This window comes from Panicum virgatum, chromosome 2K (assembly GCF_016808335.1).
Source record: "Panicum virgatum strain AP13 chromosome 2K, P.virgatum_v5, whole genome shotgun sequence".
Classification (NCBI taxonomy): Eukaryota; Viridiplantae; Streptophyta; class Magnoliopsida; order Poales; family Poaceae; genus Panicum; species Panicum virgatum.
The window spans coordinates 58,756,532-58,783,558 of record NC_053137.1 but is presented as its reverse complement, the minus strand read 5'-3'; the positions used below and the strand labels follow the sequence as shown (position 1 = coordinate 58,783,558).

At 45.7% G+C, this 27,027-nt stretch overlaps 4 protein-coding genes and 1 long non-coding RNA gene across 21 annotated transcripts; 3 read left to right on the top strand and 2 right to left on the bottom strand.

Annotated features, from left to right (window-relative positions):
- The first annotated feature begins 119 nt into the window (after positions 1-119).
- Positions 120-15,018, top strand: LOC120689930 (putative nuclease HARBI1). 17 transcript variants are annotated; one of them, XR_005681531.1, is made up of 11 exons: positions 4,567-5,225; positions 5,313-5,386; positions 5,473-5,543; positions 6,295-6,388; positions 6,589-6,672; positions 9,500-10,421; positions 10,506-10,939; positions 11,824-12,007; positions 12,131-12,347; positions 12,663-12,814; positions 12,912-12,957. XR_005681531.1 is itself a non-coding variant. In XM_039972478.1 (10 exons), exons 4-10 carry the CDS (start codon positions 6,348-6,350, stop codon positions 14,061-14,063), a joined length of 786 nt encoding a protein of 261 aa, XP_039828412.1. In that variant the 5' UTR covers positions 4,579-5,225; positions 5,313-5,386; positions 5,473-5,543; positions 6,295-6,347; the 3' UTR covers positions 14,064-15,018. The 17 variants fall into 17 exon arrangements, 14 of the variants coding, with proteins under 14 accessions (XP_039828365.1, XP_039828357.1, XP_039828393.1 ...); XR_005681538.1 differs by having other exon boundaries at positions 4,569-5,225; positions 9,500-10,423; positions 10,509-10,939; XR_005681539.1 differs by lacking the exon at positions 10,506-10,939 and having other exon boundaries at positions 4,573-5,225; positions 9,500-9,777.
- LOC120690007 lies at positions 783-3,278 on the bottom strand. Its single transcript, XR_005681547.1, has 2 exons — positions 1,292-3,278; positions 783-1,171 (listed from the first exon to the last, which is right to left on the bottom strand). It is a non-coding gene; the product is annotated as an uncharacterized LOC120690007 (long non-coding RNA).
- LOC120689999 (syntaxin-132-like) lies at positions 14,304-17,815 on the bottom strand. The gene is made up of 13 exons (XM_039972505.1): positions 17,684-17,815; positions 17,308-17,415; positions 17,098-17,154; positions 16,895-16,943; positions 16,707-16,795; positions 16,559-16,632; positions 16,223-16,265; positions 16,086-16,146; positions 15,956-15,981; positions 15,806-15,877; positions 15,619-15,699; positions 15,353-15,418; positions 14,304-15,201 (listed from the first exon to the last, which is right to left on the bottom strand). The coding sequence occupies exons 1-13, from the start codon at positions 17,699-17,701 to the stop codon at positions 15,040-15,042; spliced, it is 906 nt and encodes a 301-aa protein (XP_039828439.1). The 5' UTR covers positions 17,702-17,815; the 3' UTR covers positions 14,304-15,039.
- Positions 17,816-19,454: 1,639 nt separating this feature from the next.
- LOC120689922 (GDSL esterase/lipase At4g10955-like) lies at positions 19,455-21,034 on the top strand. Its single transcript, XM_039972377.1, has 2 exons — positions 19,455-19,679; positions 19,826-21,034. Exons 1-2 carry the CDS (start codon positions 19,615-19,617, stop codon positions 20,850-20,852), a joined length of 1,092 nt encoding a protein of 363 aa, XP_039828311.1. The 5' UTR covers positions 19,455-19,614; the 3' UTR covers positions 20,853-21,034.
- A 1,166-nt stretch (positions 21,035-22,200) lies between these two features.
- LOC120689914 (GDSL esterase/lipase At4g10955-like) lies at positions 22,201-23,856 on the top strand. The gene is made up of 2 exons (XM_039972365.1): positions 22,201-22,526; positions 22,607-23,856. Exons 1-2 carry the CDS (start codon positions 22,459-22,461, stop codon positions 23,718-23,720), a joined length of 1,182 nt encoding a protein of 393 aa, XP_039828299.1. The 5' UTR covers positions 22,201-22,458; the 3' UTR covers positions 23,721-23,856.
- The last annotated feature ends 3,171 nt before the right edge of the window (positions 23,857-27,027 follow it).

The window sequence follows — 27,027 nt, the reverse complement described above, 5'->3', positions numbered from 1 at the left end:
ATTATCAAATAACAACAAAAGTGCTAGTGTCAAAACTTAAAAATTTTCGCGAACTAAACAGAGCCTTATAATATTTGCCTCCCTCACCGTCTGTTCTGGTCCTCTCCTGAAGTCCCGATCCATCCCGTCTCCCGTCCCAGGAAATCGCCAAACCCTAGCCTCTTCCTCGCGCCTCACCACCTCCCTTCTCCCTCCCTCCCTTCCCCCACCCCTACCCCCAAACCCCCACCACACAGCATGCCTATCCATCGTACCAAAAGCCGTCGCCGCCATCGTGGATCTGGTGAAGAACGCTCCCGCTCGTCGTATGTCCGTTTCCCCTTCGTCATCATTCGTTTTCTATTTTGGATTGGGTGGTTCCTTGGGAGGGAATGTTTCCTCCTTATTTAGATATAGATCGCTATGTGATTCAATCGGATTCCCCCTCCCCACAGGGGGAAATTTCGTATGAACGGCCTCTATCAGCCCCCCCCTCTTTTTTTTGGGAGTGTCTCCATGTCGATCGATTGATATATACATATCTGTCAATCACCGGCCTGGACCAGTGATTCTTCATCCACGTTGTACGTATCCTAGCAAGCTTTTGTGTTTCTTTTCTATTGGGCGCCCTCACTATTGGACCTGGTAATTTTTGTCCCTGTTGGAGTTCTGCTAAAAATGTTGCATTTGTTGTTACCGGTACCGGCCCAGTACAAGCATTAAGCCCAGTGACTACTATTTTGTATCTTTGTTTTTGTCAACTTGAGTACAAACAAAAGAATAGCAAAATAAACACAAAAAAATAAAAAATTACACCTAAAATTTTTGGGGCAAAATACGAACATACAAGGAGACTACATATATCAGCCACAATTGTTTTTTCTACAACTAAAATACATACAAAAATCCCCAAAATAGAACAAATAAAAAGTTGTCTGTGTATTTTTCTCATCTCGAGTACAAACAAAAAAATAGCAAAACAAAAACAATAAATAGAAAATTTACATTTAAAATTTTTGGGTGGCATATGCACATTCAATGTGACTACATAATAGGCAGCAAATTTACCAATTATATGGGTTTGTGTTATTATTTGTTGATACACCAACAACAAACATTCTGGGCATCTGGTGGCTGACAAGATGGCGTCCATAGATACACCTCCTAAACTGCAGCTGTCACAATCGAAACCCTATAGAAGATATTTAAGAAAAAATTAAGCTAAGATTTGCTACAACTACAACTAACATAATAGAGTTTCCGCAAATGAGATATTCTTCGAGTTAGATTATGAGTTATTCATTTGACCTACCTGAAAGGGGAGCAAGAAACCTTCACAATCTTTGTGTAGAGAGAAATTGACAAAGGCTCTCTACGATGATGTCCACAAATGCCTATCTATTTATGAGATAACACCAAACAATCAAACCATGATTTCTACGGTAACCAGACAATGTCCATAAGTCTGAAAACTAACCTTCAAGTAAATATGGCATAATTTGACTTACAACTAAGAGAAGTCTTGTCAATTAACAATAAAGTTTTGCTAGAGATTATAATACTGCTTATTGACTCCAAGCTGCTACTGCCTGGCCTCAAGTTACTGGCATGTGACCTCCTAGTCCTACCACATTCTGCATCATCTTATCCTTAATGAGAAGGTATAGACTATATCTTTTTAATTCAAAAAAACATTCATAGTAACAAACAGATGTCAATTAAGCAACATGTTGATGTGTTTGAATATATATAGTTTGGTAAGTCCTAAAATAAAAAAGCACATCTATAAATAAACATATTCAATCTCACAAAGCAACACACACACTAAACCTTTTGTGGTATATAATTCAATTCAGGTGAGATGATAAATTACTCGCGTTAAGAGTAATACCGTATACACTCAAGAAATGGCATGGCAGTTATATTATATTCCTAGAGCAAGACATGCCTTACTAAATAATAATATAATACATATAAAATAACAGCTTAGAACATCGAAAACTAAAACTATAAGGAATCTTAGCTGCCACTTGGGATTTGGATACATGCTTCCAAAGTTCAAAAGTATAAACTACTTGCATGGGTTAAATCATCCGCTACTTCCAAGTTGTAGCTGGACAATAAATAAAAATTTTAGAGAATGTGCTAGCCGTGCAAATCGCGCACGCACGCACGCACATGTTTTTTGAAGTGGTAGCTGAATAATAAATAAATAAATTACAGAATGTGTTATTTCATATACACAACTAGTGAGTTCTTTTTTTTTGAGCGGCAGCTAAGTTTCTAAAGAATGGTCTAATAAAGACACATGATACAAGTACTAAAAGAAAAGGCGAGCTCATACATGAAAAAAGAATTGATATTGTAAAAATCTTCCATGCAAATTTGTTAGAAGATAAAACAAGATTACACTCTATCTAAGCATAATAAGATGACTCTGGGTGAAAATAATGCAATATTTTGTTAAAACCAACAAATACAAAAAAAGAAAAAAGTTACTGAATTTACAGCATGATCACAAAAACAATCAGATTTTAAAATACGTGTAGTACAGTCAGCTCATTCATGCTATTTTTATTACTTAAGCACAAAGCAAGAGTTCAGAGATGGCTGCAGCGAGCAAGTAATCAAACAATCACTCACACAAGCATGGTTACTGAAGACTAGAGTAGAAACTTCATCCAAAGTCATGGACATGCATAGTTAATACTCATGCGCATTTTCCTTTGTGGCTTTGTCCTTCATCCTAAACATTTTTTTTCTTAATTCAGCAAATCAGATTTGAGTGAACAAGATTCTCCCATCACCTCGATCTCCTCCCAAACCATCAAATCCAGAAAATCACATTTCCTACCATAGGAACTCGCAACCTATGAAGCATCACACACACAGTTCATAGGAAGCAAAATTAACAAGGAAACAGAAGGAGAAGATTCAGTAAAGGGAGGAAATGGGGAGTAAAGTTTTAGGCACTTAACGCCATGGGGACGGAAGCCACGCTCGCCCGCCAGGGAGACACGCCGTCACCCCTTGCCGGGAAGCCGCACCACCACTGCAGTCTTCCTTTGCCGAGGCCACCGCGGATCATGCGCCGACATCCGCGGTCCGCGGATCCACCGCCGTGCGGGGATCGCGCCGTGCCTCACGGAACCCACGTCGTTGCCGCTGCAAAGCCGACGCGGCACTGCTTCCCCCACCTTCAACTCCTTTGCTCATCACGGGATCTAAGAAATGGGAAAATAGGAATGAATGGTGAGGAGATGGAGTAACGGACAGAGGAGGGAGGACCGAGGAAGAGAACGCACGAGGCGAGACAACAATATACAGACCCGAATATCCGATAAGGAAGTAAACGGATCGCGGAAGCGGACCCGACACACAAGTCGATCTGTTCCCTTCGTCGCCGATCCGACGCCTCTCCATGTTGATTGACAGAAAAGCAAAATCTCAATCAGTTGATAAGGAGCAAATCTCTTTTTTTTTGAAAGGAATATCAGCCCCTTTTCTCGCATCAACTTTCCATAAAACGATGATAATATGGATTGCTCATCTTTGCATGCTGATAATATAGGTTGTTCATCTTTACTCATCATCAATAAATAAATTCAGGTGCCACGAGGACGAGGAGCATGGTGGGCGAAGCCTGCATCTGCACAGACGGTGCAAGAGGCAACATTGTCTGCCTTCCAGTCAAAACCAGTAGCTTCGCCCTAGCAACCATCAGGACGCTGCCTTACCTTGTTTCTTGGGTCACGCGTTTGGGAGCGGCAGCGGCGTGATTGGGGACGTACATTCTGCATCAGGCTCGATCTTCAGGGATGTTTCCATACATACCCTGATGTGGGTGGGCCATTTCAGAACTTGCAGGAAGTTGACAAGGGCTATGTTTAGATCCTGCGAAATTCTGTAAAATTGGCATTGTAGCGAACTGTAGCATTTTTTCGTTTGTTTGTGGTAAATATTATCCTACCATAGAGTAACTAGGCTCAAAAGATTCGTCTCGAAATGTACATCTAAACTGTGAAATTAGTTATTTTGTTTATCTACATTTCATACTCCATGCATGCGTCTTTTGGTACATTTAATGATTCGATGTGATGGGAATTTTGGAAATTTTGGAGGAAGTTGGGGAACTAAACACAGCCAAGGCTACCAATCTCTATCTTGAAGGCTGTCGGGATCCAAAAATGTGAAGTGGAACACCTGCATAGCTTTTCATTGGTTATCTTCCGTTTTGTGTGCATGTTTGCAGTTGATTATATTCAAAAAGGTCCATATAACCTCAGTTTTAGAATTCCTCTTTTGGGTGTACCCAAAGTTGAGGAATTTTTTTTTTAAATTTATTTGCAAGAGCTGTTTAAATCTATCCTATAAAAAAACGAAAAGAATTGAAATTAGCATTCACCTGGACAAAACACTTTGTACCCTTCACAGTAGTCCCACCTGTCAAGCCCCAACCTTGGTCTGGAGGAGCAGACCGATCAATTTTGGTCGTTAGAAAATGTTTCCGCTCAATCGCTAATTATTTTGACACCGAGCGCTGTCTTTACCCGCCCGACGTACCCACCGTCGGAAATTCCATCGTTAATCACGGGAACGGGATTGCCCGCGTTGCTTTCCACCTGCACCGCCGCCGCATTTTCCTTCCTGAGCACGCAATTCCTTCGTGGGGCGATTTCCTTCCTGGGTGCGCAATTCCTTCCTGGGCACCTTCTTGCATCCCATCCTAGGATCCTAGCGAATCCCTAGCCCTAGCCGATGAGATGCCGTCGTAGCGCAGGAAGCAGGACTAGCCGCACCAGTCCCGCGCGTTCGCCTGGCCCCGGCGGCGTCCACCGTGAGAGACCTCTGGTGGCCGGGACGTCGCCACCCCACCAGCTGCTGCGCCGTCCCCGCCTTGCCGAGCGGAGGTGGCCGGCGGTAGGTGCGACGCGGAGGGCGTTGTCGGAGGACGGGAACATCCTGGCGATCCCCGTGGCACCTACCTTCGCCCGCCGTCTCTGCTCGTCGATCGCGCCCTCGCCCTCGCCCAGCGCACGCCGTTCGCAGCCATCCCACTGTGTCCGGCTCCGGTCTCCCCGACGGATCGCTGGCCTCCCAGGGAGGCTGCTGCAGCTGCAGGGAACGCCATCCGTAGCTGCAGGGGACCCCGCGAGAAGGACCGGACGCGCCCCCGCCACTGGAGCTCGAGAACAGGTCGTGAGGACATCGACAATGCTCATCCTCACGACATCCCAGGATCACAAGTGAGCACTTAATCATCTCCTCTATCCGTTTTTGCCTATTTGCATCTAAATCCACCGCGAGTTGCTTAGTTTTGAAAATCTGAACAGCCACCTTGTCTTGTGAATGCCATATGTTCGATGAAATGCACCAGTGAGATGTTAAATGATAGAAGCCAATTGCGGTAACAGTATATTGTATCCTGCCTTGCCCTGATTCCTCTCTTCCGCTGTCCCATTGATATTAATTGCAATTTGATCAATTAAATAGATTGGAGTAGAGAAAAAGAAGGATATACAGGAGTATTTTCAGACAGCAAGGAACCCACATCTGATTCAAAGGTACACTCTGCAGAAACCTCCGTTTAGATTTCAATGACCATTTGTAATTGTTTCATATATCCTCTAATTTTGTATGTGCCTCTGAATTAAAAGGTGGGAGATTTGGCTAAATTAGTGATGATTAGATTTGGCAGTTAAGAATCTTATGATGTTGTTCGATCCGAGGAAGTAACTATGAAACAGCGACAACCATTTTGTTAGTTCAAAAAATAAAACCAAATTCTAAGTGCCAAGCAACAGGTCCGCAACTCCGACCACTTGTTCACATACTCCCTGCATATTGGCAATGGCTCTCCGTGCCTAGGAAGCCAGTGGAGTTAGCTAGCCTGACATGGCCAGTGCAAAAGTAAAGTGATGCATCAAAGAGAGATTCCGCTCAATCCTCATGAGATTGAAGTTCCCCAGCAGAAACATCAAAAGAAGAATAGCCTTTTCCATATTGTTGCGAGGTACAAATGAACCACCCAACTGAGAATGGAGATTTGAAGATTTCTTTTGTATACAATGTTGATTGGGTGTTACTTGGTTTATTTTGTTGGGAATTAGTCTTTATTCTCTTGCTGTTTTCATCTAACTGTTGTTGGAATTAGGACTCTGCTTTAGAAAAAACACACCCAAACAGTTTTGACACTAGACTTTGAATATTTGGGAACGCTGGAAATAATTTTCTTCCAGTTATTATTTTTATAGGGAGCATGCCTTATCCCTTCTCATTTTTCGTACCACCTCTATTTTTCATATGTTTTGGTAGGAGTTGTTCCATTCCTTTGCAATGCTCCACGCCTGAAGCAGTTATCACACTGAATGAACCCAATGAAACTCGGGTTCCAACATCCGTATACCAAGTAAGTGTTCCTTTATCTCATCTTCTAGCTGCATGAGTAAATAAATTCAATCTGAATTATAATTGTTTTCAGTTGACTGAGAGAACTATAGTCTATGTTCTAACCTAATTATCTAAATCTTAAGCTTAATAGTTAATATAACACTTAGCGCCTGTTTGGATATAAAAGTATCCAACATGTTTGAATATTGTCTTTTTTAGGGGCTGTTTGGATGGAGCATGGCAGAGTCTTGATCAGACAATAAAACTACAAGGTCTTGATCAGACAATAAAACTAAACAACAGGTAAGCAACTCACCACTTCATGACCTCTGAATATTATTCTTCATCTTACTAGCTAAATTTTGTTGCAAAAAGCAAGTAGAGATTGTCAAACCAGATAAGAAAGCATGATAAGCTTAAAGCAAAGTACGTTATATATTTTCCCTTTATTAGGCCAAAAGAGAGGCTGACTGATGCTAAAGTGCAACTATAAAGATTTCATGATAATAACTTGGCTTAGGAAAGAGGTTGGATGCATAATGGACACCAGATCGTGTTCTTCTGTAAAGAGATATCATGCTATCTAAGACAGTTAGCATTAATATCATGCTATCTAATTATCTGTCTAATTATCTATCTAATTATCTGCACGTGCTCTGTACTATCTTATTCATACCATTTACCTACTTTATAATTATATACTTCTATATTTCGAATATTTGTCTATTTTCACTACAACTGAGATCTCGTTGCTTGTCTATATAGTTTCTTAAAAATGCTTGTTGCAACTAAAATTTAGTGTGGTCATTTTTTTTTGCAACATCGTTCTTTGTTGCTAGTAATGCATAAATCATACTACCACTTTGCCTAAAAATTGACAAAGGTGAATATAAATGCATATGGATGCTATGGTACCACACTATCACTTTGTTGTAATGTATATTTTTATGTGAATTGTGATTTGTAGAATTAAGCTTAGCCTTCAGTCAGCTAAAAAGGGGTCCCATATAACAATGTTTTCTCAGGTAAAAACAACAGTGGTGATAGCCAAACAATATGTTCCATGAACTGGTACAAATAGTGGTGAGAGCACACTTAGCTTTTTTTTTTTTTTTACCTTGGGACATTGAGAGCACACTTAGTTGGGCATCTGAAAATTGCAGAGGGATACCCTTTTTCTCCTTGGCCCTGTTTGGTTGTTGGAGTGGAAAAAATCCCGTGGTCTGAATATCATGTGTTTGGTTGTAACAGTAACCCAGGGGATGGGGCCATAGGGGGGACCCACGGACTACCGCGTTAGGTGTCCCCGTCGCCTGCCCCAGCGCAACGACACGCTCATGCACCCTCCTCCCCACCGCAAACCACATCCGCCTCCTTCCTCACGCGCCGCCGTTGCTCCTCCACGCGCCGCCGCAATCCGCCGCCGCCGCCGGCCGCCGCATTGCCGTCCGTTGCACGGATCCGGTGGCCGCCACCCCCCACACACCGGATCTGCAGGCGGCTTCCGTGCCTCCGCCGTACAAGGCGCACGAGCGACGCCTCAAGGTCGGGGCGGACCGGCGGGCGGCGGCCCGTGTTCGCCCCCCTCCGCCGCGGCAGCAAACGGATCCGCCGCCGACCGGCCCCCATTGCTTTTATCCCCGGCTGCTGCATCGTCCTCGCCCTTGCAACCCCTCTGCCGGCCAGGGTCATTGACCTCCTTTTGCGCCGCCGCCGCCGGGCCGGCTTCGGTGTGCCGGCCGGCCTCCTTCCTTGGCCCGGTGCCCGGCGCACGCCTTCCTTGTGAGGGATCCGGCATCCCGCCTCCAAACCCTGCCCCGCGGCCGTCTCTGTGCCATAGTTCGTCGTGGCATCGCCGGCCTTGGGGTCCTCGCCCTGCCACCCCGTTTCCTGCTCAACCTCCGGTCCGTGGCCACCCTAGTGCTCCCCGCAGCAAGCTTCCCCCACCCGGCCGTGAACCCCTTCCGTCCCACACCCTCCAGTGCTCCTTCCGTCCCCCTGCCCCCCACCCTTGCCAGCGCGGTGCCATGGCCGGCTAGGGGGATGACGGCCTAGGTAACTACTCACAGCCGGACCCCTGGTTCTCGACCGAGTACTACAACCCGTACTTCGGCTCGTCGTTGAGCCAAGCGCCGGCCGCTGGAGGCAGGCCACCGCCGCCGCATGGGTTCTCCGATTTCGACCTCAACAAGTACGGCCCCTCCTCGACGAGCGCAACGGCTTCGATGAATGCTAATTGTTGTCAATATTCCATGAACAGAAGGTAAAGGAGATTGAGCGCTTGAAGTGGGAAGTGCCAAGTTGGGCTTCAATGCTGCCTGACATTTTCGACGACATTGCCATCGAGTGGACCAACATGTTGGGAACAGGGGCCCAACGGAGCACACAAGGCAGGGATTCGGATGACACCCCGGTCACTGACAGCACATCTCCACCAACATCAGGTAGCCGCAAGAGGGGAAGCAGTGGCGCTACCAAATCGACTGCTGACAGCCCTTCCAAGAAAGCAGAACCACCAATGTCCCCATCAAGTAGCGGTCGGGCCAAAAAATCGAAATTGGTGTTAGCCAAACTTTTAAGTAAGATGAAAGCAGATGACGAGCAAACCTCAAAGGCTCTGTCACATCTTAATGCTGAGCAACATCAGCGGAGAGAAGTGGAACGGCAGGCTTATCGGCAGTGCTTGCAGCTGGCAATTGATTGTGGGATCGATGATGGCAGCGAGGAGTATTTCTTCCTTCATGAGCATTTCAAGGACGAGCTAGAACGAGACGCGTACCTGCTAATTGAAACGCGTGAGGCTAGAAGGAGTTGGATCCAGAGAGCATTCGAGAAGCACCGACGGGGATGAGTTGTTACCATTTCCATGGATGATGTAGTATGTCGTAGTGACCTAGTGATGTGCCGTTGTCATGTAATGTGTGCGTTGGTGGATTTGATGTACTGTGTTGTGTAGTTTTGTGCGTACTATGTGATTATGCAATTCCATGTGGCATGTCTGTACTCGTTCGTGCAATAATTAATGTCATGTTATGTCATAATTGCGTCGTAAATCATTTGCATACGATGTCTGTTTATGTTATTCTAACATACTGCTTATACTAACTAAGGTTTGCGATTGTTCATGCAGGCTTCAAGTCGAGGTGACAATGCAGAAATTATTGGAACGGGTCAAGCCGTGCCACAAGAGGAAGGCGATGATGACACATCCGGATCCGAATGGGAGGGCATCGGCTCGGAAGGAGACTTGAGTTCGTTGAGTGACGGTAACTCAAGTCATGAGGCCGATGACGAGCGGTACAAGGATCTAGAGGAGTTGTATGGCAAATCCAGTGTTCAAGGGCATAAAGATTGTCTTGGAGCATAAGAGGAGGCGGCGGAAACTTATTAAGAAGGCCATCCTCTTAGGTATGTACCATGACACTTGTGCAAACAACCATATAGGGTGCCTGTGGAGACAGGAATTCAGTGGGTCATGAGGACATTGAGAAATCCAACTGCTTGCTACAATATGTTTAGGATGCATCCCCATGTGTTTGAGATGCTGCATGAACAGTTGGTTACCAAATATGGGTTGCAGTCTACTAAGAGGATGTCATCTAGAGAGGCTTTAGGCTTGTTCTTGTACATGGTTGAACCCCCACAACCTATTAGGCAGGCGGAGAATAGGTTTGAGAGGTCCATGGAGACTGTTAGCCGCAAATTCAACCATGTCTTAACTTGTGTCACGAATCTAGCCAAAGACATAATTGCCTCCAAGGACCCCACTTTCAGTTTTGTGCACCCCAAGCTAGCGAATCATAAGTCTGCTCCTTCCTTCAACAATGCAATAGGGGCATTAGATGGAACCCATGTCAAAGTTCTCGTACCTTTTAGTAAGGTGGGCCAATATATCAATAGAAAAAGTGATAAAACTCAGAATGTCCTGGCCATATGTGACTTTGATCGTCGCTTCACATTTGTGGCTTTCGGGATTCCTGGATCAGCACATGATTGGACAGTTTTGCAAGAAGCCATTCGCAAATATGGGCCGAATTTCCCCCATCCGTCCCAGGTACATTCCACAGATCATTGTGTAGTGTCGTATCTTCCTATGGTTATGTAAACTAGGTTGGTTAATTGTTGAAATGTCATTGCAGGGAAGTTTTATCTGGTGGATGCGGGTTACCCAAACCGGCCGGGATATCTAGCACCATACAGGGGGGTCAAGTACCATCAATGGGCATGGAGATATGGACCACGATCTTCGGATAGACAAGAGGTATTTAACAAAGCGCATTCTTCACTTAGGTCAGTCATAGAGCAGTCATTCGGGATCTTGAAGATGAAGTGGAGAATGCTTCTGGAAATCCCTAGCTATTCTGAGCGTAAACAAGCACAAATCATTTTAGCATGTTGTGGCCTACATAATTTTATTTTGGAAAATGATGATGACGATGTGGACTTTAATGTGGCTGCGGCATTCGGAGTGTCAATGGTTGACGAAGATGAGGATGCGGAGAACACACGGGAGGCCGATGAAGTTGAAGATGATGTCAACATGAATGCTGTCCGTGATGAAATTGCAAATGTATGTTTTTTTTGGCTCAAAGGGGTAGTTGAGAAAACTGTGAATTATGCCATATGTGACATGTGTTGCGGCCGGAACAAGTTTGTATCGTTGTTAGTATTTGTTTGGGGACTTTATGTTTGATCTGTAAACTTTGAGACAATGTGTGCATTGTGGCAGCATAGTTGGTTGATGAAAATTTATGTTTGTGGACCATATTTATGTTGCAAAGGAGCAAAGTCTGTATATTGTGTTGGGCTGGTTTTGTACTTACTCCCTCCATCCCATAATAAGCGCACATCTCGCATTTCGAGAAGTCAACAAACATTAAATTTGACTATATTTATAAAAAAGTAATATTAACATTTATATCTCTAAACAAGTTTGTTATGAAAATACATGTCATGATTAATCTAATGATGTTTATTTAGTACCATATATATATATATATATGTATATATATGGTAAAACTTAAAAGTGTTTGACTCCTCGAAGTGCGAGATGAGTACTTATTTTGGGACGGAGGGAGTATGTGTTTGCACTTAGCAAATTTATGAGTTTGGGGACACAAAGCTGTGTGCACGTAGCAATTCTCTCAGTTTTCATGTGTTTGGCTGTACCAAATGCATGAGAAAGTTTTCATGTTTTTTTTTCTTCACTTAAACCAAACAGGGCCCTTAAAAGGAGGTTAATGCACTTGAGAACTTGTAGGCATGTACGCATGTGAACAATCTGGTGTCATTTTGCTGTCGACGCTGTTGTTATTTACTACCACTAGCAATGTTAGGGGTAGTCAACAACCTTATATGCACACTAGCGAACCTAGTGACTGGTATTTCTGTGTGTTCTTCACTTTTGAGAAAATACAATCTACTTAACATATAGAATGTTCTGGTCTAAATTAGGTGTGTGGAGGAGGAAGGTGCAGGGTTTTCAATAGAGAGGGCTGTACGGCAATCTCTTTACTGGCCTGATGGAACAATTAGGAAGCGTACAAAATCATATATAGCCAAGAAATCTCATAATCAAAGGTGCCTAATTGCTCAAGCTTTAGTGGACAAGTATAATGAGGATTACAATCTTTTGAAGGTTTGCTCTCTCTCCCTCCCTCCTGTGCCCACTCTGTATCTATCCTGTTTGCATTTTTGCACTGTGTCTTTATTACCTTGTTAATGTAACAATTGCTGATCTGATTCATGCTTCTTATTTTAGGATGATGCCTACAAACTCAAAGATGTTTTGAACTGCTCATCAATTTGTGAGAAACGGAGTTTGTACTATCATCTCAACTTCACTACAAGTAAAGTGGCTAGTCCAAAAAATTGTAGCATGGACAATCTTAACTTTGCGGAGGTCAAACATATGCCACAAGGACAACATGTAGAACTGCTGATCACCTGTTTCTGCACGGTTAATCCTAATGACAATGGTATATATTATTATATACTCTTTACCTTAAATAAGTATTGTTGAATTCTTTGATCTTAGTAACTTCCACTTATCTGCCTGTAATTGTAATCTGTTTCTGGTTGTAGTACATGATCTTTGCTATTTTGGCCTGTTTGTTTGCCCCCTTGTTCCATGTTTGGCATCATCATTATCCTGGAAATTTGAATTTACAGTATTTCAAACTGCTTCTGCACAACCATGACTGTATAAAGACTTCTTATTATCTTCAATATTTTTATGTGTTTGTGCTTGGTTGGCTACCCTAAGTTGACACCTTTTCTTTTGTTAATATTAGGTCAGCACTGCTATGGTTGCACCAATCGCGGACATGCTGATATGAAGCACCCTGACAGTTCTGTTGAATACATTGCTGGTCACTTGGATGTGGGCTTGCCATGTGACGGCTTCGCAAAGTGGAGTGACTCTGACAGTGATGATGTTAAATATGTATGATTATTTATTTCCTTGGGACTCGTTTCAGCCTCTTTTAATACTTGTTGCTTCGGTGTAGATTACATGTGTTCATCTCCCCCTTATTTTACAGGTGAAAGCTAGGGAAGCTGTGTTAAGGCGCCAGTACAAGGTAATGTCATATCTTGTGTTGTATGGTACCATTTCCACTGGAGATGTTCGATTCTGGATTGATTATAGTTGTGTATTTGTTGTCCTCGGGGCCTTGATCAGGAACAGTGGCGGAGTCAGAAAAATATTATAGGTGGGGCGGCTTTTAGCAAGACACTAAATCAAATGTAGAAACACACATATTCACACCACATTAGCGCATTCACACATTGCAATTTTACAAATTACAAGCTAAGTTTTAGAATGTTACCTTAAATTTGAAGAATAAATTTTTAGTTCTTACAACTATGCATACATTTGATATCCGCACGCAGAGGTAAATGAAATTACAAGGATCAAAACAACATGGGAAACAAAATTAACAACAATGAACTAAATAGCTTTCATATCCAAATTATATAGCCTGTTTAGCATCGAGATTTAGCCTAAATTGTTCAGATGATTTCCCAATATTGACAGCAAGATATGCCAAGTATAAGAGTTGATGTGCCTAAATTATTCGGATGATGCTCTTGCCGACGCCGGCGTCGGCGCCGTGCCATAGCCATGCCCAGCCCCAGCTAGGCCTTGCAATTGATCCTCCTCTCCCTCCATGAGGATTCAGCGTCTGAGTGGACAGCAGGCCAGCACCTGCGCTGCGACCTGCGGCGCCCACGCGGCCATGCTGTCCCTCATCGGCTCGCCGCACGCCCGCCGCCACCGCCGCTAGGGCTGCTCCACTCCTCCGCTGGCTGTGGATGCTGGTTGCTCCGCAAGGCACTAGCTGTGGGTGCTGGCTCCTAGTGCTTAGGTGAAAGGAGTATTGGGCTTTGGTCTTTGGCATGTGTGGATTCTAGCTAAAAATCAGGCCCAGTTGTGAGCCCTGCGACAGCTTTCTTCCTCCGAGTTTTAGCTCCAGCCTCCAGGGCAGCCATGGAGGGGCAGACGGGAGACGGAGAAAGGCAACTGGGTAGGGGTCACTGGAAAAATATCGGGGGTCTTTGGGTGAGCTCGCCGGGGAGTAGCTGGGGCAGCTGCCCCACCGTGCGGTATGGGCAGCTCCGCCTATGATCAGGAACGTGTTATTAAGAGACTAATGACGCTCCCTCCGGGTGTAACTATTGTTGATGGCTAAGAAGAGTGCTGGAGTGAAACATCAGACACTTTCTTGTGACTAAATATATATTTCGCCAACGGCAGACCTCCCTAATGAAGACCATAATGATCGCCCAACACAACGACGGCGACTCAACACTGGAAGAGATGACTAAGTACCTGGTAAGGATTTGAGCGATGGATTGCGCATAATTAGCTCAGATGAGGAGACTTTAGTCATGAAGCAAGTGTCAAATAGAGTGAAAAATTTTGTGCTGTATTATGATCATCACAACCATGTATCCAATAGTAACTGGAAAGATACAGTTGTGAACCCTGTTTCCTCATTGCCTAAGGTGTTAAACCCTAAAAAAGTAGAGCACATTCCCATGAGATTTGATGAGAGGCTACCTTCATTCTACAATAACATACAGAGCAGTAGTGGAGGTGATATAGGGGTAGGATCAGAGGCTGGTATTGAGGATGATGATACTGAAAATTCAGACTTTGTTGACTCAGAATATGAGGTACAAAATGATGATGATGACCTATTCTATGACAATGTGGATGAAACAGTTATCGATAATGGTGTTGGCAGGGGCAAGAATATCTCCAAGGGAAAGAAGAGTGGTATAATAAGGTACAATGTGATGGAGTCAGACACTACACAAAGAGATTGGGATCAGCTATCTACTGATGATGAAGAGCTAGAGTTGCCTGAATCAGATAGAGAAGCTGAGGTTGGCAAGAATTTGAAATCATTCAGACCTGAGGATGTCAACAACCCAATTTTCAAGATTGGGATGAAGTTTCCTTCAGTAGAGGTTCTGAGAAAGGCTATTAATGTACATCCAATGTAAACTTTTTGGCTTTTATGACGCTTTTTCAAGCACATAAATAAAACTATCAGAGTGTAATAGCCAAGAGAGGTGTCGCAACTCACAAGAACTGTACTAGCCTAGATTTACAAAACACGCAACAGAAGACATAGTATATTTCTTTTCTGCCCCCCTCCTTTACTTAGCCCAAGGCTTTAAAATGGAAAGGACAATGATGACAGCAATTATAATCAGAATGATAATTGCAATCATCATGCACTTTCTTGATTTCTTCTGCAGGCTCTTTGCAGTGCGTAGAGCTTCAGTACCAGTAACCACATGGTTCACAGCATTTTGAACCTGACAGTTAAGGCATCAGCTATCAAGCATGGCAGAATTTCCAAGAGCACTGATGACAATCTGAAGTTTTTTTCCTTGAAAAAAATCTGATTTTTTTTCTGTTATTAAGTTTAAGTTAAGATTAATCAGAGCAAGAGCATAAGTGACAAACCTGATTCTCTATATTGTCTAGAATCTCTCCTTGTGCATCAACGAGTGCTGCCATGTCTGCGAAAATCTGAAAAGAAACAGAACATACCATGGTTTTGTGATCAAGGCGAATTTGGGAGACAACGTATCAACTCTTAACATGTTATAAGTTAGTAGATTAGATGACAATACTAATTTTTATCGTAGTTTTATAAGTAAATCTCTTTGTTGAAGTTTTCAACAACACTGACAACACAAACATCAAAGATGCCATCTTGCCAAAACTACCTGTTGCAGTTCCATAAGCCTTTTCTCAATCTCCATGACTGCATCATGACGTTCCTGAATTTCTTCAACTGTTGCAAGAATCTATACCTCAAATGCAAATAATGAAATACAAAGCGAGAATAGTTTACACACTGAGAGGAACATTATCATTTTTAACAGAACCAAACAAGCTTTAGTGCTAACTGACCTGCCCTCGTCCCTGAATTGCTCTCTCGAAGATCTGCTCACTGCTGCCAGTCTCAATGAGACGGTCGATCACCTAGTCATTGTGCCAAAATTGTGATCAGAAAAAGGTTAGCATTCACTGTACCTAATTTAGTAGAACCAGCACCCTCACCTCTTCAGAAGGCTTTGTTCCGGTGACTGTTCAAGTTCAAGTTCAAGATTGAGGTTTGTAAATATATATGTTCACAAGATAACTCAGATCAAGATGATGGTCAAAGAGAACAATGGAAGGTTTTTCTGACCTGTGAAGATCCTCCTCTCTACAACTTCTCGGTACTCTTCTTGTATGGTTTGCCTTAGATTCTGTTAAGGATGCTTAATAATGTGATGTCAAAGCTTTCATTCTATTTTACATGGAAGATGGAGGAAGGAATAGCACCTGGAAATCGTTCATTCTTTCTTTCAGCTTCTTCTTCAATGCACTGAGACCAAAGTTCACTTTTTTGTCAGTTAAGAATTTTTTTATATATATTGAACAAGTAATATATGCCATACATGCAACTACTAATCTCTGTCCAAATTCAAGTTATCGCCGACTAACTCATAAACTGGCCAAAGATCTTGAAAAAGTGATAAACAGCAAACCAATTTGAATTTGTTTCTTTATTTCTCAGTGTTATGGTAAGCAACAACTAGCTAGTGCTTGGCAGTATTCAGTTGAGCCGGATCACTCTAGATGCTTTACATATGCACAACAAATCCATGAAGATCTTACATGGTCATTGACATCCTTGATCGATCTACGCTCGTGCCCTTCCCACACCCTGGCTTCTTTCTGTTCTCAAGATTCTGCAAATCGGAAAGGAGAATGAGCCGTGACGAGCATCATGCGAATCACATACTGAAGATCAGGTTGTCTGTACATTTCTGTCCATTTGTTCCAACTTCACTTTTACGTTGCGTGCGATCTTCCCTACTTCATCAATGTCCTTCTCCATGCGGCCTTTGATCGCTGGAAGGCGTGATATTTGGACAAATGTTTCAGACTTTCAGTTAGATCATTGTGCTAAGAAATGAAGATATTTGTCTTTCTCAACAAGTGAAGCTGCACCTTTCATTGCAGACGCCTTAGTGACTGACTTTGACTCCTCATTAGCTTCCTGCAGGTTTGCAGAAAGAATAAGCTGTCTGTATAATGGTTCAAAAATGAATGACGAGGCAAAATCTAGGAAAAGGTAGAGTCATGGTCTCATGGTCATGGATAACCAACATTTCTGAGTAAACTTTAGAAAAAAAATACAGAGTAATAGTTACCTGAAGCTTGTGAACTATATTGGACATCTTATCCAAAAGCATTTCAATATCTTTGACCTAGCGAAAGAAAAAAACTCTCCCCTTGTAAGAAAATACTAAAAATTGTTTCTGCATAACTAACTATACCACTAGTACCGAACCGCATACAGGAAGAGTTGATACAAAATTCAGATCTGCACTTGTGCTTTCATTATAAACCGAAGATCAAACCTCTTCAAAGAAGTCTTTGAGACCATAATCAGAGTTGTCCTTGGGATTTCGATTCCCCATCTCAACGTCCCTCTCCCTTTCTGGCTTCTCTTCGCTTTCAAAGGAATCCTGTCATAAAATTAACAGAACCCACAGCGGTTCCAAAAAGGCGTATCGATCAGTAGAACATCCACAGTTACGACAGACCCTGCTGCACTGAATTTGGTATCTCGGTCTTTACAGGTTATCCCGACAAGAAAGCCAGTTAGGCTTCAAAGTCGGATGTTCTGAGCATGACGAGATCAGTGTTTGCATACAGCCTAACTACTGATCATGAATGAAAAATAGAAATAAAAAAAGGGAGACAATCTTGGAGCGACGGAGTGAACGAACATACCGTGAGAAGATTGTTCATCTTGCCGCCCCTAGAGAAAGAGACGGAGCAGGCCTTCCTTGGGTTTCTCGTGCGAAGAACAGCAGGCCGATCGAGAAGGGAATGGTGTGCTCAGAGGACTTTGGAGACACCGTTCCGGGCTAGGATAATAAGCCGTATAATAAACTAGTAGTTAGCAAGGATGACAGTGGCGACGCCGGCCGGCACTAGAAACAAATAACTAGCAAACAGCCGGGTTTAGCAACTAACTAAAGAGACTCGATGCATATTCAATGTAATGAAGGCGCTGCCAACTTGGCAATGGCAAAGGGACGATGGGAGGTGGTCTTTTACCGGATAATATGTTCGAATAGCCCAGTCCATATAGGTATAGCCCGGGTTTAACGGGTTGGGCTGGTTGTGGTAGTGCATCCGGCCCAATTTCCATAGGCCGTTAAAGAGGCTGTTGGGCTCTCCTGGGCCTCATGGATCGCCGTACTCGCGTGTGGGCTCCATTTATTCGTCGCCCAGGTCAAGGTTGACCGGCGGCTCGGTCGTCGTGCTCGTGCTGCGATTACGAAGCAGAGCCGGCTCCGCTGACTTGGCACGCTCGCATCCTGCAAAAAACAGCGTACCAGTTTTTTTTTTTGCGAAATGGGGGTTATATTAAAAAGGAAGCACAGTACATCCATAGAAGTTTACTAGAAACACCCTAGAACTACTAAAATTTACTGCACCACACCCCATCGGAGAGGCGAGCCTCTGAGGTCCCGGTAGCCGGCGACGAACACCCCGACCAAGATCAATCCACCTTCCTCCTCCACGAACGACTCCAAAGCATGGTTACACCGCAAGAGCCAACGCCTGGACTCGCCAGCACGCATCGCCGCCGACACGCAGAGAAAGGAAGAGGCAGAGCAGTCCACCGCCGCCGACACCGTCGCCGGCACCGACACCGTCGCCGGCAAGCAGACCCGCAGTCCAGCGTCGGTGACCAAAGCAGCAACGCGGACAAAGAGCACATCCCCATGGATGCACAAGATCTCCCCCCTTTCGCAAGGACGAAGAAAACCAAACCTAGTACCGTCGCCGACGATGATGGAAAGGAAGAAGATGAAGCCGCCCACCACGCCGAGGATGGACCCGGATCCACCGTCTTCCCGACCGCCGGCGGAGACCCAGCATAGATATACAGAGCCCCCCGCCAGTCGCACAGGGACCAGCAGGAGCAAAAGACGCCGCCATGAAGCAATAGACGCCGCCGTCGCCGGGAACGAGGACACTGTCGCTTGCTTCACTGGCAACCTAGCTACCTAGCACTAACCTACCCTAATACTAGTAGCAGTAAGTACGCCAGCCTCCGATCCACCCGATTTCCCACCCCCGCACGGCCGCCGGAGAGGCCGCCGGCGAGGGGAATCGAGCGGATCGGCGGCGGCAGCGAAGCACCCCTGTTTCGCCTTCTCCGGTACTGTGCAGAAGGGGAAAGAAGCACCAGAGTAAACAGCGTACCAGCTATGGGGTGTCACACTCATGTCGCGCAAGAGACAAGGTCGCAATACTGTCTAGTGTCTACATACACGCAGGGGCGGAGCCACATGGGGGGCGGGCAGAGGCCTGGCCCCCCTAATGCTTCATTAATTCCACTTAGAATTTCTAATCAAATACAAAATTACACTTTATGATTCCTCTAATTAGCTTTTGGCCCCCTCCAAATGACTGCTTGGTCCCTCTCATTTGGAATTCCTGGCTCCGCCCCTGCATACACGCATCACAAAGGTTAAGTCTTCCTCGTCTACGCTACTCTGATGAGCACAAGCTTAAGGCCGGTTTTCCCTTATCTTTTTTTTTTTAAAAAAGCGTAGACTAACATAGACGCTCGCACCACTGGTTGCTCCTGCATTAAAACAGCCTTGCCTGACCACCATTTGCCTCCGATCCTCCATCAGCCAAGCATGGGTGGAGTCAAGAATCAGGCATTCGCCGAGGACGGCCCCAAGCATATGATCGAGGTTGACTGGTAACGGCACCATTCTCAATTTCTCATCATCACTCTCATTTTTATTGCTCAAATCCATTAATTCTGCCTATTACAAGATCACAACGTCCAATTTGCAAACGTATTCTAGCTATCTTAGCTAGTAATCTGGATCAACCTTGCTTCAGGGACAAGGAGGAGCACCGCCGGTGCGTCACCGCGTGCCTAGTCAAAGGCACCTACGTGATGGAGCACGACCGGAGCACGGGGCAGGAGAGCTCGCCCAGGCCGCTGGCGCCGGCGTGGTGGGAGAGCTTCCACTTCCGGCGCTGGCGCGACTACGAGCTCGAGTTCGCGTGCGAGTGCGCCATCTGCAACACCAGACGACGCGTCTTCCAAGACCGGGGCAGGTGGTTCATCTACGGAGCCGTCTTCGAGTACACGCCGCCGGCGCCGGGCGGGCGCCACCCGTCGGCTCCGAGATTCGTCATCGCCTTCCGCGGCACCATGCTACGGGGCCCCACGCTGTTCCATGACATGCGTAACAACCTCAGCATCCTGCTCAACAAGCAGCACCTGTGCGGCCGCTTCCGCCACGCACGCGACAAGGTCAGACAACTCCTGATGAGCACCATCCCCATTAATGGCGGCGGCGGCAGCTCCTCCGCGGCCGTCTGGCTCGCCGGCCACTCGCTTGGCGCGTCGATCGCGCTGGACGTGGGGCGAGATCTGATGAGCGGAAGGGGGCTCAACCTGCCGACCTTCCTGTTCAACCCGCCGCACGTGTCCCTGGCTCCGGCGATCGGGGAAGACGCGAGGAGGGACGTGTACACCATGGGCTACGTGGGCAAGTACCTGCTTGGGAAAGCTCTGCCGCGACACAAGAACCACATGGACGAGCTGTTCCGGAAGCTGAGCCCGTGGGTGCCCAACCTGTACGTGCACCCGGAGGACGCCATCTGCAAGGGCTTTATCGACTACTTCGAGCAGCGGGAGCGGATACAGCAGCGCCATCCCCGCCTGGCGTCGGCCGCGTCGCTGTCGTACCGCGACATGCTGCTCGGCAAGCAGCGTGAGCGGCCGCACCACATACCATCGGCGATGGTGTGGAAGAACCGGAGCCAGCACGGCGACGGGCACGGGCTCTCGCAGTGGCGGGAGCCCGAAGGCTCGGAGAAGCTGTTGCTGAGCCCCAAGCGATACACGTGGCCGTGAATGTAGACGATATGATTTCTTGCATTGTGCTTGCTGTTCGATCTGCAATCTATTTGCATTGATTCAGCGGGTGTACGTTTGTAACTTCAGTTTGGGTATGCTATACGAGTTTTGATTTGTGGTACAAGAGGGCGGCGTGTTGAACATTTTTAGATTAAGGAATATGAATATCCCAGCCTCCAGCCATTATTACAGATCACAGTTCATAAGTAAATGAAAAACAGATTACAACTATTACCAAACTGCCACACATTCCTTACGAAGATCTCCATTGCAGTTGACTCCATAACCAGGCAAGTAGTAGATATAGTACCCCTGTCCTCCTGTGACATCGATATTCTGGTTAGGTATGTCGTCCTGAAAAGGATCTGTAAACATGTTTGTTTTTGAGACTTATGGGTTCTGGGATTTGGTCCGAAGTGACCGAATTTCACCAAATTTCACCCATTTCGCTTAGGATCCAAATAAATGATAAATTTTTTTTGACCAAAGTAGAATTTTTCTACTAGAGTAAATTGCACCCCAGGTCCCCCAGTTTGTCCCGATGTTTTACCTAGATCCATAAACTCTCAAATCATCCACATGTGTCTCTAAACCGTGTTAAGTGGTTTATCCGAGATCACGTTTGGGATCTCGGATAGGGACACATCAGTATTGACACAGATAACTAAACCTGATCAGTGACCTTGAGTGGTCTACTTAACCATCATGTCCGTCACATGGCTACTTGGAATTTCCCTGTCTCGACTCTCGATGGGTGGTCCTACAAGGATGTATCCTACACCTTCTAAGAAGGTGACGATTTAAATTGATTCGTTTTTTATTTGAAATGGGTATATAAACATGTATATTAACTAAAAGACGATGTACTGCTCAATCTATGACAGCGTGGAGTCTCTCCTCGGCAGAGACATCAGACATCCGGCCGCTAAAAAAATCTATGACAATGTGGACGAGACCGAGAGTTGTTCTGACCGATCAGGGATCTGTTTGAATGGGTTAAAGTTAGATTCTACTCATTATTAGCACTCATATCTTTGATAATTTTTTAAATTTTAGTTAAGTTTAGCTCATCCACTCCTATTTGGGTGGACTGGTGTTAAACTTTAGTATTTTTGGTACGGTATTAACATTTGGATCCAAACACCATCTGGCCGTATGGCGAAGGGGTCGGTCAACTGGATTTGAGGTTCTGAGTAGGTCTCACACTCACTCACGATGTAGCGCGCGCACAGCCACACACACAAGTCCGTCAAGTTTGGCCGTTTCTTCTCCTCAATTTCGTGCCACATCTCGCATTCAAATTTTCGGCAGAGACACGGCACGGCGGGATAGAAATCAAATTATTTGCAGCTAGCGGACACACGGCCCGGCCTTTCCACGCGGCGCGCGAGGCGAAAGCACAAGCATGACTGCATGAGCAGGGACGCACGTACTAGTAGCCTAGCCTGCTAGGCACTTAGCAGCTTACTCTTTCTGCATCGCTGCCTTGCTAGCTCTGTTCATTTGCAGATTGTTTATTGCTGCTGAATGCTGCTGCTGGCTGATCGTCAGTCGTCACCGCCGGTGCCTCCGATCCTGCAGCTCGATCGCACTGAACTGAACCATGGGTAATTCAGACAAGGAATGCTTCGCCGAGTCCGGCCCCAAGCATCTTTCTGATGAAATCGACTGGTATACGCATTCTGCTTGTTTTTAGATCGATTAGAACAAGCAGAATAATGTACATTCTCCTCAATGATGGTTTATTTCAGGGGCAAGGAGGAGCACCGGCGCTGCGCCATGGCCTGCCTTGTGAAGGGCACCTCCATCCTGGAGAGCGACCGGGCCGAGGGGAGGCAGGGCACCCCCGACGCGCGCGCGTCGCCGTGGTGGACGAGCTTCCACCTGCGCCTCCGCAAAAGGCTCGTCCTGTGTGACTGCTCTTGCAGGTGCGTTCTCTGCGAACGCTTCGAGGCCAACCAGCCCTTCATCTACGGCGCCATCTTCGAGCACGTGCCGCCGCCAGAGGACCCGCGCTGGCGCTGGCGCAGGCGCAGCCATCGGCCGGCGGCTCCGGCCGCTTCCCCGCCTCCTCGGTTCATCGTCGCCTTCCGGGGCACCAAGCTATCGTTGCCCGCGGCGATCCACGACTTGAGAGACGATCTCAGCATCATCCTCAGCAGGCAGGACGTGTGCGAGCGCTTCCGCAGGGCGCGCGAGGAGGTCGCGGAGCTCCTGGAGAGCAACGGCGGGAGCAGCGGCGGCGTCTGGCTCGCCGGCCACTCGCTCGGCGCGTCGGTGGCGCTCCACGTGGGGCGTCACATGATGGTCCACAGGGAGCACAATCTGCCTACCTTCCTCTTCAACCCGCCGCGCGTGTCGCTGGCGGCCGCGGCGACGGCGTGGCGGCCGGAGTACTGGCGCCTCGTGGAGTCCATGGCGAAGGGGGCTGCCGCGCTCACGTTCACGAGGTCCCACGACATGATGATGGAGGCCCTGTTCCGGAGGCTGGGGCCATGGGTGCCGGAGCTGTTCGTGCACAAGGACGACGTGATCTGCCGAGGCTACATCGACGACTTGGAGGGGCGGGAGAAGATGATGGCGGAGTGCCCCCGAATCCTGCAGCCGCTAGCCCAGTTAGGGATGAAACACTCGTCGCGCGACATGGCCCGGTCCGTACGGCGACGATGGCGCAGCTTCCGGGGCCACAGCGCTGACGACGACAGCGGGGAGCAGAGAGTACAGCCGCACCTTCTGCCGTCGGCGAGGCTGTGGAAGAACTCAACACAGACCGGCGGCCTTGGTCACGCCCACAAGCTCAAGCACTGGTGGAAGCCGGACGAAGAGCTCAACTTGAGGCACAAACTATACAAATATGAAGCATAAGCTGCTATCATCTCCCGACGAGCTCTTGAAAATAGAAAATTTGCACAGTAAATTTCCTTTTATTTTGAAAATGAAATTTAGTGCTATATTGTTGTACTTTTAATTCAGGCAGTTTTGACCAAATTTTTTGTGCTAACGGGTAAACTCTTGGACCGCGTTAACACGCGACCAGTTGCGCATGAGGCAATCATGGCGCCCCCATCTCCAGAGCATCCAGAGCAAATTACATGCATACAACTCAGAATCCCAGAAAAAACAATCCCCTCGAGAGCAAATCTTGTGCATGCATCGGAATCCCAATAGGATATTTTGATCTATTTTTTTTATCGGTGATAACTTTATTACTAAGCGTCTATTTTCAAATTAGTTTGCACCGTTAGATTCTTTACAATTTTATCTAAGAAAAAAGACACACTTTCCATATCTTTACAATAATTTTATATTCTTCATCAATTTATATATAGCAGTATTTAGCAACTTTGATATTTTGTATCAATTTGTTAAATACTATATATCAACTATTATATTATAAGTTACCTTATGGCTACATAACAACTTATATTTACTTGCACAGTAAGATATTTATAGGAAAATAAATACATCAACTTATATAAAGAATTATATGACAAGTTGTGTTCGTACAGTATGATAACTTAGATATTGTACCTAGCGTCAACTTATGCAGAGTTAATGTGACAACTTATTTAGACATCATGTAGGTAGATAATATGAGGGTAAAATTTATTTTTTGTAGAAATTTATATTCATAATTTATTAATATTTTTACACATAAGCTGCTACATGCTTAATATATAAGTAGCTACTTCTATTCAACATAAGTTGCCAATATATAAAAGTATTTCAAAACATATACATCATGCTTATTATTTGATAGATCTAATCATAAAAATGTAGTGGTGTGAATAGAATTGATTAGAAAGTAATTGCAAAATTTTAGAAGGGAAATAAAGAAAAGTACGTGTGGGTCGCGGCAGCCCCCTCTCATCTCCTGGGCTGCAGCAGGCCTCCCATGGAATGCAGGGTTCCGTTCGGTGGTCTTTCGGCCATCCCGGGATTTAACGGGTTGGGCTGGTGGTACTAGTGCGTCCAGCCCAATTTGTATAGGCCGTTAAAGAGACTGTTGGGCTCTCTTTGGAGTTCGGCCTCGTTACAGCCAGCGCGGCCGCCTTCGTCATGGATCGCCGTCACGCCGGCGAGTTGCCGACGCTCCATTGCTCTGTCCTAGCGGAGACGTGTAGCGTTTGGTTTCTATCAATATAACGTGACTTGATTACAAACAAAAGCTAACAGATCCCATTACTCATTATTTGGTTCGGCTCCCTTGCAATCGAGTCCCGCTGTTAACCGTTACCAGCTTATACATACTGTCCGATTAAATCTAAATCGTAATGAGATCTCATCATCCTCTCTACCTCACTGTTCGGCGTTCGCTCGTCGCTGCGTCTACGCGCCTCTGCCTTCACCCACGCTGGCGCTTGGCCGAGGGAGCAACTCTGCTCGTCATCCAGCAACATTAATTTGCCTCCTCCATTAATCAATCAGAGCTCTATTTTCCCACTTGCCGAGAGCTGTGGTGCCATGCGCAGCAACAACAAGGTTCCTTGTTGGAAGCAGTGACTCCCCCTCATCTGCTACGTTTTGTTTTTCGTGATCTTGCTATGGATCTCCATGGATTGCAGAGATTGGGGTGTCTTTTAGGGAGCATATATTGTTTTTTTTTTCGTTTCATCATGGATGCACAGATTGGTCTTCTTCCCAAGTATATGTGAATTTGTCTTAGGGGCTGTGTGGGCTGCAAAGAAAACCGTTGAATACGCGAATTGCAACCGGTACCTCCTCTAAGTGCGAGTTTGACGATCACCACGAGCCACGAAACACGGAAACAGAGCCTGGCTCCGCTTACTCGCAGCCTGCTGCAAGAAACAGCGAAGCAGCTGTGTGATTGGATGGATGGGGTGTCACACTCATGTCGATCAAGTGTGGGGTGTATCGTTGAGTTTGACTTTTTTCTTTTCAAAAAATAGATCGCAAATTTGCTATTATAAAACAGTACAATAAAGTATTGTGTATATACTAATTCCAAATGACACACTTGTACCACTGTTGGTATATAAAATGGAAAACTCAATGTAAACATAAATGATGCGTGCCATGATGAAAACTAAGTACAAATGCATGCATGTATATATGCATGGAACTACTTGTGTCTTCCTATAAGCTACGGTAAAGGGTCCAATATGGATGGGGCCGGCCTAACTTTACATATTGTATACTATATAACTAGGCGTATAGCCCGCGTGGCTAGTACTTGTAGGGTCGAGATGGCGGACTAGAGGGGGGTGAATAGTCCTTTCTAAAACTAATTGCGCCGGCTAACCGAAACTTATGCGGAATTTTAACTATTCGCTTAGCCAAGACTTCACCCCTCTAACTATGACTCTAAGGCACCACCAAAAAGATCCTACACAAAGCAAATGGAGTGCCAAGCTAGTAAGAGCTCTCCTAACAATTCTAATGCCAAGTCATACAAGCCTAAGCACTAGTACTTCACAAACCGGGGGCGCTCCTATACAATTCTAATGAGCAAAAGCACAAAGCCAAACCTAAGCTCACTAGATGCTCAAGGATAAGGATACACAATCCAAATCCAAGAGCTCAACTTGCTTAGCTACACAATCAAAGCAAGAGCAACTAATTAAGCTACACAAGCTAACTAGTTACACTAGGATCTCTACTTCTAGCTACACAAGCAAGAAGATGATTACCAAGCTACACAAGCTAACTAATCACTAGAGAGCAACTACACAAGCACAAGATATAAAAGAATGTAAATACAATGCTTGTGATTTGGAGAATGCAAACCACCGAGAAGAGTAGACAAAATTGACATGGTGATTTTTATCCCGAGGTTCACTTGGTTGCCACCAAGCTAATCCCCGTTGAGACAAGCTCCAAGGTTGCCGCCGATCCTCTTGCTAGTGGTGACTCTCAAGTCACACTCTCCCACGTGGAGTGCTCACACCGAGCTCTAGCACATGATCCGATCGAACCACTTGTTGCTCTTCACGTCTCGCTCAACTATAGTTGCTCTTCGCGGCTCCCGCGGGGTGAGCACAATACCCCTCACAATCTCTTTTCCGGAGCACCGCACAATCTTCTTGCGGGCTTCAACGGAGCCTCTTGCCACCAGGTGGCAACCTCCAAGAGTAACAAGCACACCGGCTTGCAACACGATCACCTAGTGCCACTCGATGCAATCTCTCAAAGTAATCGCACTAGAATCGCT